The sequence below is a fragment of the Pseudopipra pipra genome, chromosome Z, assembly GCF_036250125.1.
Source record: "Pseudopipra pipra isolate bDixPip1 chromosome Z, bDixPip1.hap1, whole genome shotgun sequence".
NCBI classification, from domain to species: Eukaryota; Metazoa; Chordata; class Aves; order Passeriformes; family Pipridae; genus Pseudopipra; species Pseudopipra pipra.
In genome coordinates this window covers 10522682-10538209 of record NC_087581.1, presented here as the reverse complement: position 1 = coordinate 10538209, position 15528 = coordinate 10522682, and the positions used below count along the sequence as shown (strand labels likewise).

The 15528-nt window shown below is 37.6% G+C and overlaps 1 protein-coding gene across 3 annotated transcripts in view; it reads left to right on the top strand.

Moving 5' to 3' along the window:
- Positions 1-10885, top strand: part of ZFR (zinc finger RNA binding protein) — a 44045-nt gene extending 33160 nt beyond the window's left edge. The window contains exons 16-20 of one of the 3 annotated variants that reach the window (XM_064642382.1): positions 2524-2621; positions 3443-3538; positions 7501-7612; positions 7721-7818; positions 8536-10885. In XM_064642382.1, the coding sequence (XP_064498452.1) occupies positions 2524-2621; positions 3443-3538; positions 7501-7612; positions 7721-7818; positions 8536-8715 (584 nt within the window). In that variant the 3' untranslated portion in view covers positions 8716-10885. Of the gene's footprint in view, positions 1-2523; positions 2622-3442; positions 3540-7500; positions 7613-7720; positions 7819-8535 lie in introns of those variants that run through there. The other 2 variants (XM_064642381.1, XM_064642383.1) reach the window with 2 other exon arrangements.
- Positions 10886-15528: the final 4643 nt, after the last annotated feature.

Below are 15528 nucleotides of genomic sequence, written 5' to 3'. Positions count from 1 at the left end.
TGTCACACCTGCCATGCTTTACAAAGGAGGGGTTTGGATGCATAGTCCTAGCATCTACTGTTACTTTGTGTTTGTTTTTGTTTTTGTTTTTTTTTTCTTTTCGTCTTTGTCTCTCTCCTAGAATTAAGCAGTGTTCACACTAGTCTTGAAATAGTTGACTGGATAAAATGTATTTCACGTAATAAAACTTACCTAAATTGATACACCTGTTAACTTTTAATGAAGAGGTAGTGTGGACACAGCATGTCTAACTGAAGATTAACCCCTTATGTTTAGCCTAGTAATGAGTTATACAGGGTCAGAATTCGTGCCCGTATTTTGTAAATTAATTCAGGTTTTGTCTTAGTTTAATAGGGTGGTAGGTTAGGCATCTGATTTTAGTTAAATAGTCTTTAAGGGGTTAATCCTGAAATGTGAAACATATGCAAAAATCCACAGATTAAATATTACAAGAGTTCCCTTGATATATCTTTTCAGTCAATGTGCAATACATGCCTCAGCAACTTCGAACTTTCAGAGTCTTAAGTTTCAAGAATGTTCTTATAATAGCTATTAGTAGTCCATTTTAGATGGGCGTTTCCAGCACTAAGATTCTTTTCTGTGCATTTAAACTGCAAGTCTTAGTAAAATTATTTTCCAAATTAAAGTTTTTCAGAGGTAGAAGTAAAGTTTAAAATTATTTAATGATTTGTTGTGCTAAAAGTTTGCACAGTGTCACTATTTGCCTGTTAGTTTTAGAAGAAAGTAAATAATTGACTGATTAGGCTAGTAGGCCCAACAACACATATTTTTATTTCTAATTCTCAGCCTTACTTTCCCACTTTTTCCTGGTGTGGGTTTTCTCAAGATGTTCTCCTTGTCTCTTATATCTGAGTTGTACTCCTTTCATCCGTTACCTTACCTGGCACCCCTCTTGTTTAGGTTTTGAGGGGATTATTTTGCTGGAGTTTTTTTTCATTTGTTTTATTTTTTTAAAAGAAACACCACTTGAGATGTCACCATTTGCTCTGTAATTGCCTTGTTAGTACAGATTTTCATCTTTCCACTTCAACATGTAGTATGTAAGTTGGAATATCTGTGTGAGGAGATACCTATGTTCTTCTCAACTTTGTTCTTATGAAGTCCTTTCCCTTTTATCCCTGTGCAATGGGACTGCTTTATCAAAATGCCCAAATCTGAATGCAGTACTTCACATTAAATTTAATTACTGTATTGCAAAGCTATACCACCGCATTAATCCATGGCTTTTCATCGCTGTATAGTAAAGTATCCTACTATTTATTTTACATTTGTGGTTTCAGAGCATTATTTCTGCAACATCCCTAAAAGCTTCTTGTTGCAGGCATGTTTGATAAGTCTCTGTTTTTAAATTTTATTCTCTGGCTTAGCTAAATTTGTATCTTTCTGAGTAAACTATATTGCTCCATACAGTCAGCTCCTGTGAAATGAGTGCCATTGAGTGAGGGCTTTTTGTTCATTTTGTCTGGTGTATCACCAGTTATCCTGCCAATGTACTTTGGTAGTAGTCCCAATAGCCATTTTCACAACTACTAAAAAAAACTTCTAAAGGTTATCACTGATCTGATTATACCGATGTAATTTTCAGCCTGTGGATACCCTTTCACATTGTTCAGTGGTTCCAGTTTTGCTGATGAAATCACTTCTGTGGTCCCTTCCTTTTTGGTAGCAAAGCAGTCAGTTTGGTAATTAAATCCTTTTCTGAATATTTAAATACACAAGGTCTACTGTATTTTTTTATCTTTCGGGCATTCTGCTTTGTTTTTTAGACTATTCCTTGCTTTTCTCTTTCCTGCTGAATCTTACATAAAGCAGACCCTTTTCAGATCCAAGTGTTGCTGGAACACATCACGTGTATTATCACTGAGGAATTTTATTTACATGAGTAAGAGAGGATACTAGAAAGCAATGGAACTCTGTAATATTGAAGAACATTTCACATTCCTTTAGTCAGGTTTTTAAAGCAAAATAATTTCAAGTTTAAGGTATGATAAAAATAACATCATTACTAAACATCTAGTGCTGTTAAGATTTGTTATATTTAGTTTTTCTTTTAAGAATAGGTCCCAAATAACACGTGACCATTAAAATTTACAAGAAACTAAGTTTGAATGTTTCTGCTTGGTTAAAGTGGATTTTTGTGTTCCTTCTGTCTTGTGTTCTCTGTGCTGGTGCACTGTGTCCAACCATCCTTCCTTCGGAATTTAATTTTAGGGGATATGTGTTTTTCCAGTGTTAGCTTAAATAAAGAAATGCTGCGCATTGCATGATCTGCAATGCATTTGAAAATAACCTCAGAGCTGAAGCGCAACATGCTCTTGATCTTCCGACTGGGTTGATGCCCTCATCCGAATTGAACGACTTTGGTTGAACATTTACATTTGTTGCTCAAGGGTTTTAAACTTTAAATGGCATGTGTGACATTGAAGCTATTTAAGGAAGTGTCTTGCTCACCTGGTCAAACACCCATTCCTCACTGCATTTTGCCAATTCAATCCATTTTAGATGTAACCTCGGGTATGGTGAAAGACCCACCGGACGTCTTGGACAGGCAAAAATGCCTTGACGCTCTGGCTGCTCTACGCCACGCTAAGTGGTTCCAGGTTCGGAACATCATTTTACTTTCTTCTTGTAGCCTTATGAGAGATTAGTTCAGTTACAATATAAATGTTTAATTTTGTGAAAAAACTCAGCGTTGTTCATGCTAATAATACTTAATATTTTCTGGTCCCTAAATTTAACTGTAGAAGGTTGAGTATGGAGGAGCTGCTTTATGCAGTGGTTGCTCATTTGACATCATTTTTTTTTCTGGTCATGGAGAAGGCGATGTTGAAAGCTTGACTCGCTTGGGGTGATCATACGGTGTATATTTGTTATATATTCCATAAGGCTGCAGAGTAACTTCGCTTTAAATAATGGAATATGTGTTTAAAGCTTTGTGTTTAGATTTTAAGACCTTTTTTTTTCTATTTCTTTAAGTGCATTAAGTGTAGGGAATGAAAGGTGAGAAGCAACTGTTTGGTTTAGTGACTTTGCATGCCGGCAAAGGCACAATAAAGAAACCAAACAGATTCCCTTGACCTTTCAGTCTCTATACCTATTTCTTAGATCTTTACTTTATTCTTTTTTTTCTAATATAGAAAGATACTGTATTTATTGTTACAAATGAACATAGGTCAAAGTGTACAGGGGATCAAGAAATGTTATTCTTGTATAACCTGTGCACTTTGACTTCTACCACCTTAAATTACTAACCCTATATAAAATACTGCTGTAAATGGCAGCTCATGGAATAAAGTTGTAGAATGATTTGTTTCAATCTTGTATCTGAGCTTCCATTGAACAGCGGTGTTTTAGTCGTTCAGCAAGTCCTATTTGCTGCAGGTGCAGGGATTAATTAATTTGATTTTGTATTGCTCTCAAGGCTAGAGCTAATGGTCTGCAGTCCTGTGTGATTATCATACGTATTCTTCGTGACCTCTGTCAGCGGGTCCCTACTTGGTCTGATTTTCCAAGCTGGGTAAGTAATGTCCTTTTGAATGAGTGTTTTTAATAAATGTGCTACTGCAAGTAAAGTGTAGGGAAGTGTTACTATAATTTTTCAATTTAGATTTTTTCAACAAGTAATGTAGGGGTTTGTTTGGGATTTTTTGGAGCATTTTTTGGTAACAAATACTCCAGATTCCCTCGTAAAGTATAATTTTCTGAGGTTTTGTCATTTAAAGCTGGAAGTAATTATTTTTTCCAAAAGGAATTTTCTGGTTCTTTTGTATCCTCTGTGGGTATATTCTTGTAGGTTTTAGCATTTTTTCCCTTTACTCTGTATAAAAAAATATATTTTTTTCTAACCATCTACTCTAAATGCTTGGAGTTGGCTGAAGCTTATTTAAAATGATGTTAGCTGTGCCCAGATAGTTCCATGATAGCAGAAAGGCTACTTGAAAGAATAAACCACAGTAATTCCTGTGATCATTAATATGGCCCTCCCACAAGGTGAAATGCCACAGTACTTCAGTACAGTCTGTGGTTGTGTCACCATCCGATTTTAATCAGTGTCACTTAAATCTCTGGGTTGTATAGGGTCAACTCTCTAAATTCTTGCATCTGAGTGTTCTTGGAACATTGACCTGAGTGTCCTTTTGCATTCACTATTAAATTACCTCTCTAGGAGTGCAGCATCTGCTCTGGATATTAACAGATGTTTAATCTGTGGACTGGACAAAGTTTGTCTGAAACAAGTCTCTGAAACTTGTATTGTGAGGAAATAAACTTAGCTCTGACTGTTTTGTTTCACAGACCAAATCCAATTGCAATGTGCTCCTTCCTATTCAGATTTGGCAGGAAGGGCACAGTCATTGTCAGGGAAGTTTCAGCAGTTGGCTTTATTTCAGTGAGAAATGTTTTACAACTCTACTAAGTTTGCAGACAATTTTATTAAGTTACTTCTGATAGTATTTACTGCTTCTGGAAAGAAGTGGAGAGGTTACATCTGGTTTTTAAATATCTAAAGGGAAAAAAAGTACTGTTTGTTTCTGTGCTACATTTGATGAAAAGTACATTGGACAAATAGGGCTTAAAAGACACTAAGAAGTAAGTGCCCTCCTAATATCACTGTGATACTAAGTTGCCAAAGAATAAACCCTGGCATACTTTTAGAAGAGCATCCTTAGAACTAGTGCAACACACAGCAGGCTGCACGTGGGTGAAGAACGAGGAATGTAGTTCCTTAGTGCTCACATTACCTGTTCTAATACAATCCAAAAGGGAAGAGAGGTAGGAAGCAGCCTGTCAGACCTATCTGTGTCTCAGTTCTCTCCAAAACTGATTCCTGACTTGCTCCTGGCACCTGATGCATTGTCAGTGACATGTATCAGCACTGAAGTGTAGTCAGCAGTTCTTTTGTCCCGTCGGAAAAATCTTACTGATTAAAACAACGGCTAAATGAAATTGGTGATTTCTGCCAGTCACAGATGGAATTTCATAGACTGGAGAAACACAGTTTTCTCGATACAGGTCTAACTTATATGCCAGAAACCTCTTACAAACAAAGGAGATGCCAGAGTTTTAAAAAAAAACCAGCATAACTAGTTGTAAAAATAGAAGATATTAGGAAGTCTAAAATATTGATATTAGTAGCATTTTATGTGTCTAAAAGTAAAAATTAAATTAAAAAGCGTTGTCAGGTTCCTACAAGTTAGAATAAACTATTACTCAAGTTTGGTGTTTCAGACTTCAAATCTAGCCTTTTGTGGACATAAATGCCAGGGCATCAATCATAATTCATATTTTCCTAGAATTGAGTTCTAGACTTCAGTGTATTGTATGAGGATTCAAATGAACTAGACTTGAATAAATGCAGAAGCATGGTCTGCTTTGTTCTTCACTGATGCATTTTGCTTCCTACTTGAAAACCACCACGTAACTGTTGCCAAATCCTAAGCGATACAGTGTGAGTATGGAAATAACATGCTCAAGAATTGAAATATGTCAGTTAAATGGAGCTAAAATAGAAAGGAATGGGCACCCTTGGTGAAGGATTGGGATCAGCACTGCCTGTAGTTAACTTGCATACATGAGAATAAGCATTTACATGTGGAAAGGAAAAAAATCAAAGGTAGCACTGTAAAGGTAGTGAGAAGGACAAGGACCAAACAACCGATGTGTCCAAAAATCCTACCTAAGAGAGACACATTGTTTGAGAATTAAACGTGCCAAAGAGGTGATAATGAAACATCCGTTTAATGCTTGGAAAGAAAACTAAGGAAATCTAGTCTTTACTTTTACAAATATCTTTTCTAGATTTTTCTGGAAAAAAACAGTGTCTTACAAAAGTGAACAGTGGAAATAGTCACAGAAAAAACCACAAATGTTTAAAATACAGCTGATGATTTAAACCATTTTAACTAGTATCAAATAATGTGTAAAATTTAGAAAACGTTTATTACGGGATGTTCTTTTACCCTTGTTTAACATCGAGTTAGGCAACAACCAGGAGAAAACTTGCTATGAACTTCAGTTTTGCTAAACTGAAGAACTATTAACCACTTAAGCATTTTAAGAACATTAATTTTTTTATGTTTTCTGTACTCTTGTAGAACAAAAGTATTTTTCTGTATCATCCTGTTAATTTCATTGGCTGTACTGTGTACTATATTAACATGGCTGACAGAATCAAGTGACCCATGATGTTTCATATGCTCAAAAAATGGCTGTACTAGTTGTCTACCTGCATATGTAGGCTACAAGTTTGTAAATTTCTACAAAATTATTGAACAACTTGTGATGAGAAGAATGATGTCATAGCATCACAGAATTGTTAAGCTTGGGAAAGACCTTTAAGATCCTAAAGTCCAGCTGTTAACCCAGGACCATGACCACTAATCCATGTCCTTATGTGCCATATTCCCATGTCATGAACACTTCCAGGGATGGTGACTCCACCACCTCCATGAGCAGCCTGTTCCAATGCCTTACAACCCATTCAGTGAAAAATTTTCTGCTTATATACAATATAAATCTTCCCTGCTTCAGCTTGAGGCCATTTTCTTGTCCTGTCACTTTGTTCCCTGGAAGAAGAGGCTGACTCCCACCTTGCTACAACCTCCTTTTCAGGTGGTTATAGAGAATGATAAGGTCCCCCCTGAGCATCCTTTTCTCCAGACTGAGCCCAGCCAGCTCCCTCAGCTGCTCCTCACAGGATTTGGGTTCCACACCCTTCCCCAACTCCACTGTCCTTCTCTGGATATGCTCCAGCACCTCAGTGTCTTTCTTGGAGTGAGTAGCCCAAAACTGATCACAGGATTCAAGGCATGGTCTCACCATTGCCCAGTACAGGGGGACAATCCCTGCCCTGGTCCTGCTGGCCACACCACTACTGCTGACACAGACCAGGTGCCATTGGCCTTCTTGGTCACCTGGCCACACTCTGGCTCATGTTCAGCCACTGTCGACCAGCACTGGGACACTTTCCAGCCACTGTGTCCCAGGCCTGTAGGTCTGCATGGGGTTGTCGTGACCCAAGGGCAGGACCCAGCATTTGGCCCTGCTGAACCTCATGGAATTGGCCTCAGCCCATCGATTCAGCCTGTCCAGATCCCACTGCAGAGTGTTCCTACCCTCCAGCAGATCAACACTTCCAGACAGCTTGGTGTCATCTGTGAACTGACTGTGGGTGCACTTGATCCCCTTGTCCAGGTCATCAATAAAGATATTAAACAGGAGTGGCCTGATACTGAGCTCTGGAGAATAGTGATTGGCCACCAGTGTCATTATCAGTACTCAGTGTTAATCTTGCACCACCTTTCTTTTTATTCATCTTGATAAAATAACAGGATTTTTTTTTTCCTTTTTAGCTGAAAGTGTTGTATGATGTGTGGTGTTCAAAATTCCAGATTCAAAAGTTCTATATTGAGCAACAGGAGCATCGTTTTTCTGTCTTAATCCATATTCTGATTTGACTGAATTCTCTTATTTTTGGTCTAGGCTATGGAGCTGCTTGTGGAAAAAGCAATTAGCAGTGCTACTGGACCACAGAGTCCTGGAGATGCCCTGAGAAGAGTTTTTGAGTGTATATCTTCTGGAATCATCCTTAAAGGCAAGTTGCATTTGATCAGTGTATGTGTATTATGTTTAACCAATGTAAAATCTGTAATCTTGGTTGAAATCTGGAAAAGATGAGCTACTAATAGCCTGATTATCATAGGTGGTCCTGGCCTTCTGGACCCTTGTGAAAAAGATCCTTTCGATACACTTGCTGTAATGACAGATCAGCAGCGAGAGGATATTACTTCGAGTGCGCAGGTAAGGAAAGGATGCGTGAAGTAACTAAAATTGATGGATGCTTTTTGGTTAGGTTTAATTTTGGGTTTGCTTTTTTTTCAATGGAGCTATATATTGGACATGAATTTTTCTTCCTCAGAATGTAGTCGGATCTTACCAGTCTTAAGTTAGGCATTAAACATGTCACATTAGAAGATGTAGAATAATGCTCATTTTTGCACTAAAATTAAAGTATTGTCCTGAAAGGTTAGTAGCATTCTCATACGTATATCTATCTCTCTGTAAATAGGCTCACTCTGCACCAGCATGCTACTAGATTGGACATTACAATGACATTTAATATTTTATAAATAAATCTGTGTAATTTTAATTTTTAATATGACAGTAGTGACCATTCATGCCTGGGGGTTAAGAGGTTACTGACTCTTCATTTGATCCTTTTGCTAAAGTTTACTAATGCCTAATGGGCCACGTGACAAGCCTTCCCTGCTTCAGTGCAAGTCCAGCAGTAAGACACATGTACATTATTTTTGAGCTAAGATGATGTACTTACAGAAGAAGCAAATGCAACATATACACATTTTCTTATGTTGACTTTGTTTAGGGAAATAAAGAAGAGATAATTAGAGCTAAGGATAGTATCATGCACCACTAATGTTCTTCCATAATTGTTTGATGAGGTACTCAGAACTGACATTTGTTCCTAACAGAAATAACTTCTTTCTACCCTTTTTCTAGTTCGCACTGAGACTCCTTGCATTCCGTCAAATACACAAAGTTCTAGGAATGGATCCATTACCACAGATGAATCAACGCTTCAACATCCATAATAATCGCAAAAGGAGAAGAGACAGTGATGGGGTTGATGGATTTGAAGCAGAGGGAAAGAAAGACAAAAAAGATTATGATAACTTTTAAAAATGTTTGTCATCATTGATAAGATTGAAGGTAATGAAAAGTCCATTTGTTGCCTTGCTTTTAGTTCATTCATAATAATGTCTGCTTAAAACATCCAAAACATGGATCTGGTTCCAACTTGGGAATTAGATTTTGAAGTTTGATTAGTTTTTTAACAACCTAGCTCTTCTATGAGATTCTGAATATTTCAATTGGATGTACTGTACCAGACAAATTATGGATGGAAAGACTGCAAATGGAAACTCTGTTGTCATAGGAAAAAATAGTTTTCCTTCATTTCGTTTTCTTTTAATGTTTTGCTAACTTTAGTAACTTCTTTTTATTATGTCTTTTTTATTAACAAGTGCATTGTCTTCCTATCTTGACTATATTTAATGCAGCATTTGTGCTTCTGTTGCTTTGTGTATTTTGAATTTTTATTTAGAAGTATTTTTATTTGCCTTTGACACTAGTTGTATGAATTACTTTGTGTTAGGTAGTAGAATTGTTCCCCTCCCAAATAATATTTTGCAGAAGTTGGTTGGGTTTTTTTCTAAAGTGAGACTGCAGGATCATGTTTTATTCTAAATGTGAAGGGATTACAACACATAATTGTCCTGCCATTTGAGTGCTCAGAATTCAATGTTTTTGCCAATCTTGTGGCATTTGTCTCCTTAGTGTGATATAACGGTGTAATTAAGACAAATTTGTGTTAATCTAATCGAGTTTGCTGTTAGTTGTGCATTAGCAGTATAAAAGCTAATATATACAGTATGGTCTTGCAACAGTTTTAAAGCGCTGCATAATTGATCAAAGATTTGCATGATGGTTTTTTTTTTTTTATAGAAGGGCTTTTAAAACTATTACCTTAGGTTAAATGCGTAGATCTTTGTATGATTGACTTTGTGACATAGCAAGGCCAAAAAATAACTTTCTGAATTTCTTAACAAGCAAAAGTGGGCATTTCCCATTTAGACAAAGTTAGTCATTCTTTTCAGTCAACTTTGTCAATATGGTATTAATGCCTTTCAGCCCTTAAAATAAATGTTTGTCATATCAGTGCCTGTGAGGTTATCCTTATATCTGTTCCTGTATAAACTTTCTGTGACTTTTTCATTAATTCAAAATTTAAAAGTGAAGTATTACTGAAAAAGTGAAGGTTATCAAAGAAAAAACCCAGAAAATTATTTGCTGTGGCCATAGTGTATGCTTATGTCTCTTTCGAAAATCTAAATATAGCAGTGGTGTAAGTAAAGTTACATCATACTGTTAATGTATGCTCTGGTACACCGGTGTGATATGTTGTCACAGCACTACAGTGGAATACACAAATAAAAATTAAAATGTATTAAATGACTAAAATTCATTATATACTGGAAAGTGAAATTTCACTCTGTTAAATGTGTATTATGCTTTGTTGCAAACCCATAAAACACAGGTTAACATAGACTAACATTCCAGTAACTACTTTATCAATGGCTGTAGGAGAGTATCACACATGACAAAGATAATTTGTTAATTCTGGTACTATTTATTAAGGAAAACCCAGCTTTTGTTCCATTTCAAGGTCGAATCTGTCTTTGACCTTTTTAATAAGTCACTCTTGGAGTAAAGGGGATGTTTCTTTTCACAACATTTATTGCTAAACAGCCTGGGCCTGTGGAATAAAAATACAATATTTTAAAAAAACAGAGGGAGTCTAAAGACTTAAAAGAAAAACATGTAATAATAGTGTTCTTCAAGCACCAGAGTGCAATTTTCAAGGGAGTGACTAGCTTTCTAAATAATTTCCATGTCAGAAATACAAAAAAGCAGAAATGCTTTAATATTACTTTAAAGAAATTACACTAGTTCTGTTGTCCAGCCTTCATGCATAGCTCCAAGCATATGCTTGTTCTTAGGGGATATCTTGCTGCCATCATGTCTAGTTAGCCATTACTATTTATTTTGGAAGCTACAGGTGCTATTCATGTGGCTAGTTCAACTCCATACCAAAGTTTCTTTCCTCATAAAACAAACTTGTCTATTCAGGAATGTGACCCTAAAATATAGGATTAAAAAGGTCAAAGATGTATTTTGGATTTTCTGTATTTTTGTTCTACTGGCTTTTAGCTCCTAACCAGTTTCTGGATGTTTTGAAATATTGTATACTTAAAGTGATTCCACATTAAATATGAAGCTGTGACCATTATTTTTGTGCTGTGTGGTGAAGGGTGAATTTGCATTTTGTTTTCGGTTTTCCTGGACGTTTGAATGGATAACTTCTGACTCTGGTTAACAAGCCTAAGAAGAATGGAAAAATGAGGTTTTAAAAAGTACAGAGTTAGCTTTTACTTTAAATATTACACTGTGCACTTAGGAAGACAGAACTGTAACCAAGTAAGCATTTTAATATCCTGTGTTTTGGCAGTGCTGGCAGTTGACTAATAAGTAGTGTTTGCCTTTTTTATTCAGCAGTACTGGGCGTTAAAACTCAGAATCACAGACACTGTAGTCCTTATACACAAAAGATAAATGCACAAAGGAAGGATACTCCCCTCCATGCTCACCTTAGAGGAACAGTTTGTGAGAATGTGAGCTCTTCTCTTTTGAAGCTTTTTCAGCCTTTGACTTGTCTGCCTAGTTAATAAGTATGTCCTGTCCGTGAGCAGTGTGGTTTCACATGGATTCTTGCATAAAGGCATTGCTAGAAATTAAAGTCTGTTGGACACAGTCCATCAACTTCTTGCCCTTTTATGAAACTCTAGATGAACAGTTAAAGTTCCAGAGCTATTGAATGTGATGCATTCATTTGCAACTTCTGTTTTTAGACCTATTTCCCTACGCAGAAGTGATTTAAAGAAGTACTTAAAATTGTTCTACCTAGAAGATTTCTGAGAGTTGGAATCAACTTTAAACATTCCTTCGACAATTTGTATGCATATTTAACATTCTGGTTGCTGTTTGAGTGTCTGCTGATCATTAGTCTGTTAAGTATTCACACAATGCTTAATTCTTTTCTTTATGAAACAATTAAGACTGTCCAATCAGGACTGTCCAAATGGATTTGAATAGCATAGCATTAATAATGGGGGGGAGTAGACACAGTTGGCAGTGGTTTTTTCTACTTTTATGGTAAGTTTACAAAGTACAGTGACAGATTCAACAAAAACATCTGTTTTCCTTCCGTTTGTTGGGGGTTTTTTTTCAATGACAGCTGTAAGCCAGAGAGTTTTCTAGCCAAAAAGACTAGCAAATTAAATTTCTTTTGAGAGATTCTTTTATAGATCTTCTCAGAAGATCTTTTTTTGCCTTCAGTGTGGTATTTCTCAGGCTTTTAATAATGAAACAGATACTTCGTCTTTTTGAGGAGGAAAAAAAATCCAAGGCGTGTTGTCTATAGACTTATCATGATGATTTTGATTTATATGCAAATAAAAATCAGGCTTCATTCTGTAAATATCTGTTGTTATTCTCCCATTTTGTTCCACTTTTTCATTTGACTTACAAAAATCTGAAAGAAGTTTGCTGTTTATTGAACTGCTTTCCAGTTGTTTACACTTTGCATTTTAAGAAATGCTGCTCCAATAATACTTAACAAGCGTAGAGTTCCTGCCAGGATAAAGGTCACTGTTTCTCAGGGGTACATGACTTGCAGCTCTTGCTGGGGATCTTTACCCTGCACAGAGCACACTTTCCCATATAACATGGCCCTTACACACTTCTCTTAGTAAAGGTCATCATTAAGAGTCATCTTCTTTAATACATGTGTTTTCTTCAACTATTTTGCAAGGCCATGGCTGTTAGTATTTATTTATTACAGGGTATTTTGAAGCCTATCACCTTTTAGAGGCTCAGCCTCTAGTTAAATACTTTCCCATATACTCTGCATCAGTCCCACCTGAGGCTGATTTCCTAAACTGAAAGAAACATGGAATGGCATCAAGAAACCTCTGTGGATTTTTTAAGTTTCCTGTACGTAAAAATCTAAGATTGCAGAGTGGAATAGGTGGCCAAGAGAAAATGAATGGCTTTTTCTACAGAAAAAGGTTACTTTAACATTAAAAAGGTGACAGAAAGCCTTTTATTTCTACAAGAGAATCACAAACCTTGCTCCTTACATAAGCTCTTTTCTTTCCTTTTCTGCATGCTGCATCATGCTTGTATTAATAGTATGCATACTATTAATCAGGAAATTCTGTCCAGAATATGTAAAGCAGCCTTATCACAGGCTTCACTTCTGGCACACATTTACATTTGCCAGTAATTATCCAGTTATGCAAGTTAATGGACAGCATGGGAGAGATGAAGGTGCCTGAATACAGGAGTTTACTGTCATGTTTTACATGCTTTATGTGCTGCTCCAAAAGAGGGTGGGTTTATCAGAGATTCAGGCCCAGGGCTGCCAGTCCCACATGGATACCTTGTTGTCATAGGATGTCAAGAATGTCATGGCTTAGGTAACTACCCTATATTTACACACATGAGAGAAAAGTGCAGTAAGTTTAAGAATTGAGTGGTCCAGAATGTTGCCAATCTAGTCATGCGAAACTGCAGCCCTGGGAAGGTGGGATAACCATGAAGAAAGCATTGTGGTACCAGCAGCAGAGTGTGTTTGTCACAGGAAAGTGTCTGTGATAATTGTCATCCCGATTTCTACCAAGAACTTTAATAGTTTATCTTAATGTGTAAATAGTGGAAAGGGAAAGGGATATAAGTAGCGGAAATGGATTAAAGTAGAATATAATAGAACAGACTCCTTCAGTTGGAAAGGATCTACAGTCACTGTCCATTCCAACTGCTTGACCACTACAGGGCTGACCAAGTTCGAGTATGCTTTTAAGGGCACTATCCAAATACTTTTGAACACTGACAAGCTGGGGAGGCATCGACCCTTTCTCTAGGAAGCCTGTTCCAGTGTTTGACCACCCTCTCAGCAAAGAAATGCTTCCTAATGTCCAGTTTAAATCTCTTCAGGTGTAGCTGTGAACCATTCCTACATGTCCTCTCCCTGGATACCAGGGAGAAGAGCTCAGCACCTCCTCTCCCCTTACCCTCCTCAGGAAGTTGCAGAGGGCAACGAGGTCACACCTCAGCATCCTTTTCTCTGAACTGGACAAACCCAAAGTCCTCAGCTGCTTCTCACAGGAAATCTTTTCCAGCCCTCTCAGCAGCTTTGTTTCCCTCCTCAGGACACATTCCAAACCTTCACATCCTGCTCCACCTGCAGGGCCCAGCACTGCACACGGTGAGGCCGCACAAGGCTGAGCACAGCGGGATCATCCCCTCTCTGGGCCAGGTGGTTGTGCTGTGTTCGAAGGATCCTGGGATGTGTTTTCCCCCTGGGCTGCCGGGCCACACTCTGCTGACCCACACTGAGCTCAGTGCCAGCTGGGCCCCCACATCCCTCTCTGCAGGTGTCCAGCCACTCCTGTGCCTGTCATTACTCCATCCCAGAATGCAGAATCCAGCATTTGGACTTTGTTAAATTTCTTTCCATTAGAAAGGGGGAAAAAAACCAAGAAAAATGATTACAGAAGAACAGAAATAATTAAATGGGTCCAATTGAAGAAATGAGGAAGGCCATTAGAGAGCTACAAATTAAAGCTAAATTAAAAAGGGAGGGAAAAAGATCAAGTAGTACAATAATCAACTCCAAAAATGGTGTGGAAAATTGAAAAGAAAGACTTTATTTCATGCAGAAAGAAGACTAGTGCATGGTTTGCCACCCATGCATCAATTGGAGTGCCCTACAAAAACAGAACTAAAAAAGAAGTTCCAGATGATTGAGGAAGTTAAGACCAAAATAATTTAGGCCAGCTGAGTTAAGGTTATAATAAATGTTACATGTCATGTCACTGCAAGTGAGCTGGGGGAAAAGGTGAAGGGAAATTTGAACAGAAGTGACTGGAATACTGACCTTTCATGCATCTGTCCTACCTCACATACAGAACTGAACACGTAGTGTCCACACACTGCTCCCTTACACGTGAATGAAGGGTGTTAAAAAGTGTGTGAAGACACTTCTCCAAACACTTGAAAACCCAAGTGAAGGCTTAACAGCCAAAAAAGAAAGTGCACTTTTATGCAGCAAATCAGCGGGTCTGTATTTGTCCCTATGTGCTCCCAGCAGCAGAGAGCGCTGTGTCCTCAGCAGCAGCTCCCACTGGAAAGACAAAGTTCATTCTCACCTTTCTGTGACAAGCAGGTAGGGAAAACTGATCAGTTTCAGCTACTACAGTGTTTCTCTCTATTGCTGAAGAATGCATTTTAAACGCATTTTAAATAAATTTTCTTTAAGTTGCCATGGCAGCAAAACCCAAAATAAAATCTCCTGGTGCATTAGAAGAGAGCAGTGGTTACAAACACAATCAGGAGTATCTCGTGAATAAATTAGAAATAAATACGGAGATAAAGAAATTAAACAATTCAGAGCAGGCAGAAGGGAGGAGAGATTCAATTTGTCCAGAGTCACTGGGAAGCTGCAAAGAAGAAATGAGCTATGGAAGTTCTGCAAGGTAAGGATAGATTCCCACTGAGGAAGGTGGCCTGAGAAAGGTTATAAAGGAAGACTTGATAAAAGCTTGTCAGAACACTGTATCTGGCAAATCACTGATAACAGGAGGAGAGGGACATTTCAGATGTAATTCTTCTGTGAGGAGGTACTGTGTGGTTTTGCTTTCTTACATACATTTCTTAAGAAGTTTCTTGCAGGCTACTACCAGGGTTGATTTCAGGGCAATATATTCAGGATAAGCATTCCTCATATCTCAGTTGTAAATCACAAATGAGGATTCTGGATGCTGTAACTAATGTCCCCAGCATGTTCTCCAGCATATCCAAAGGCATAAGATG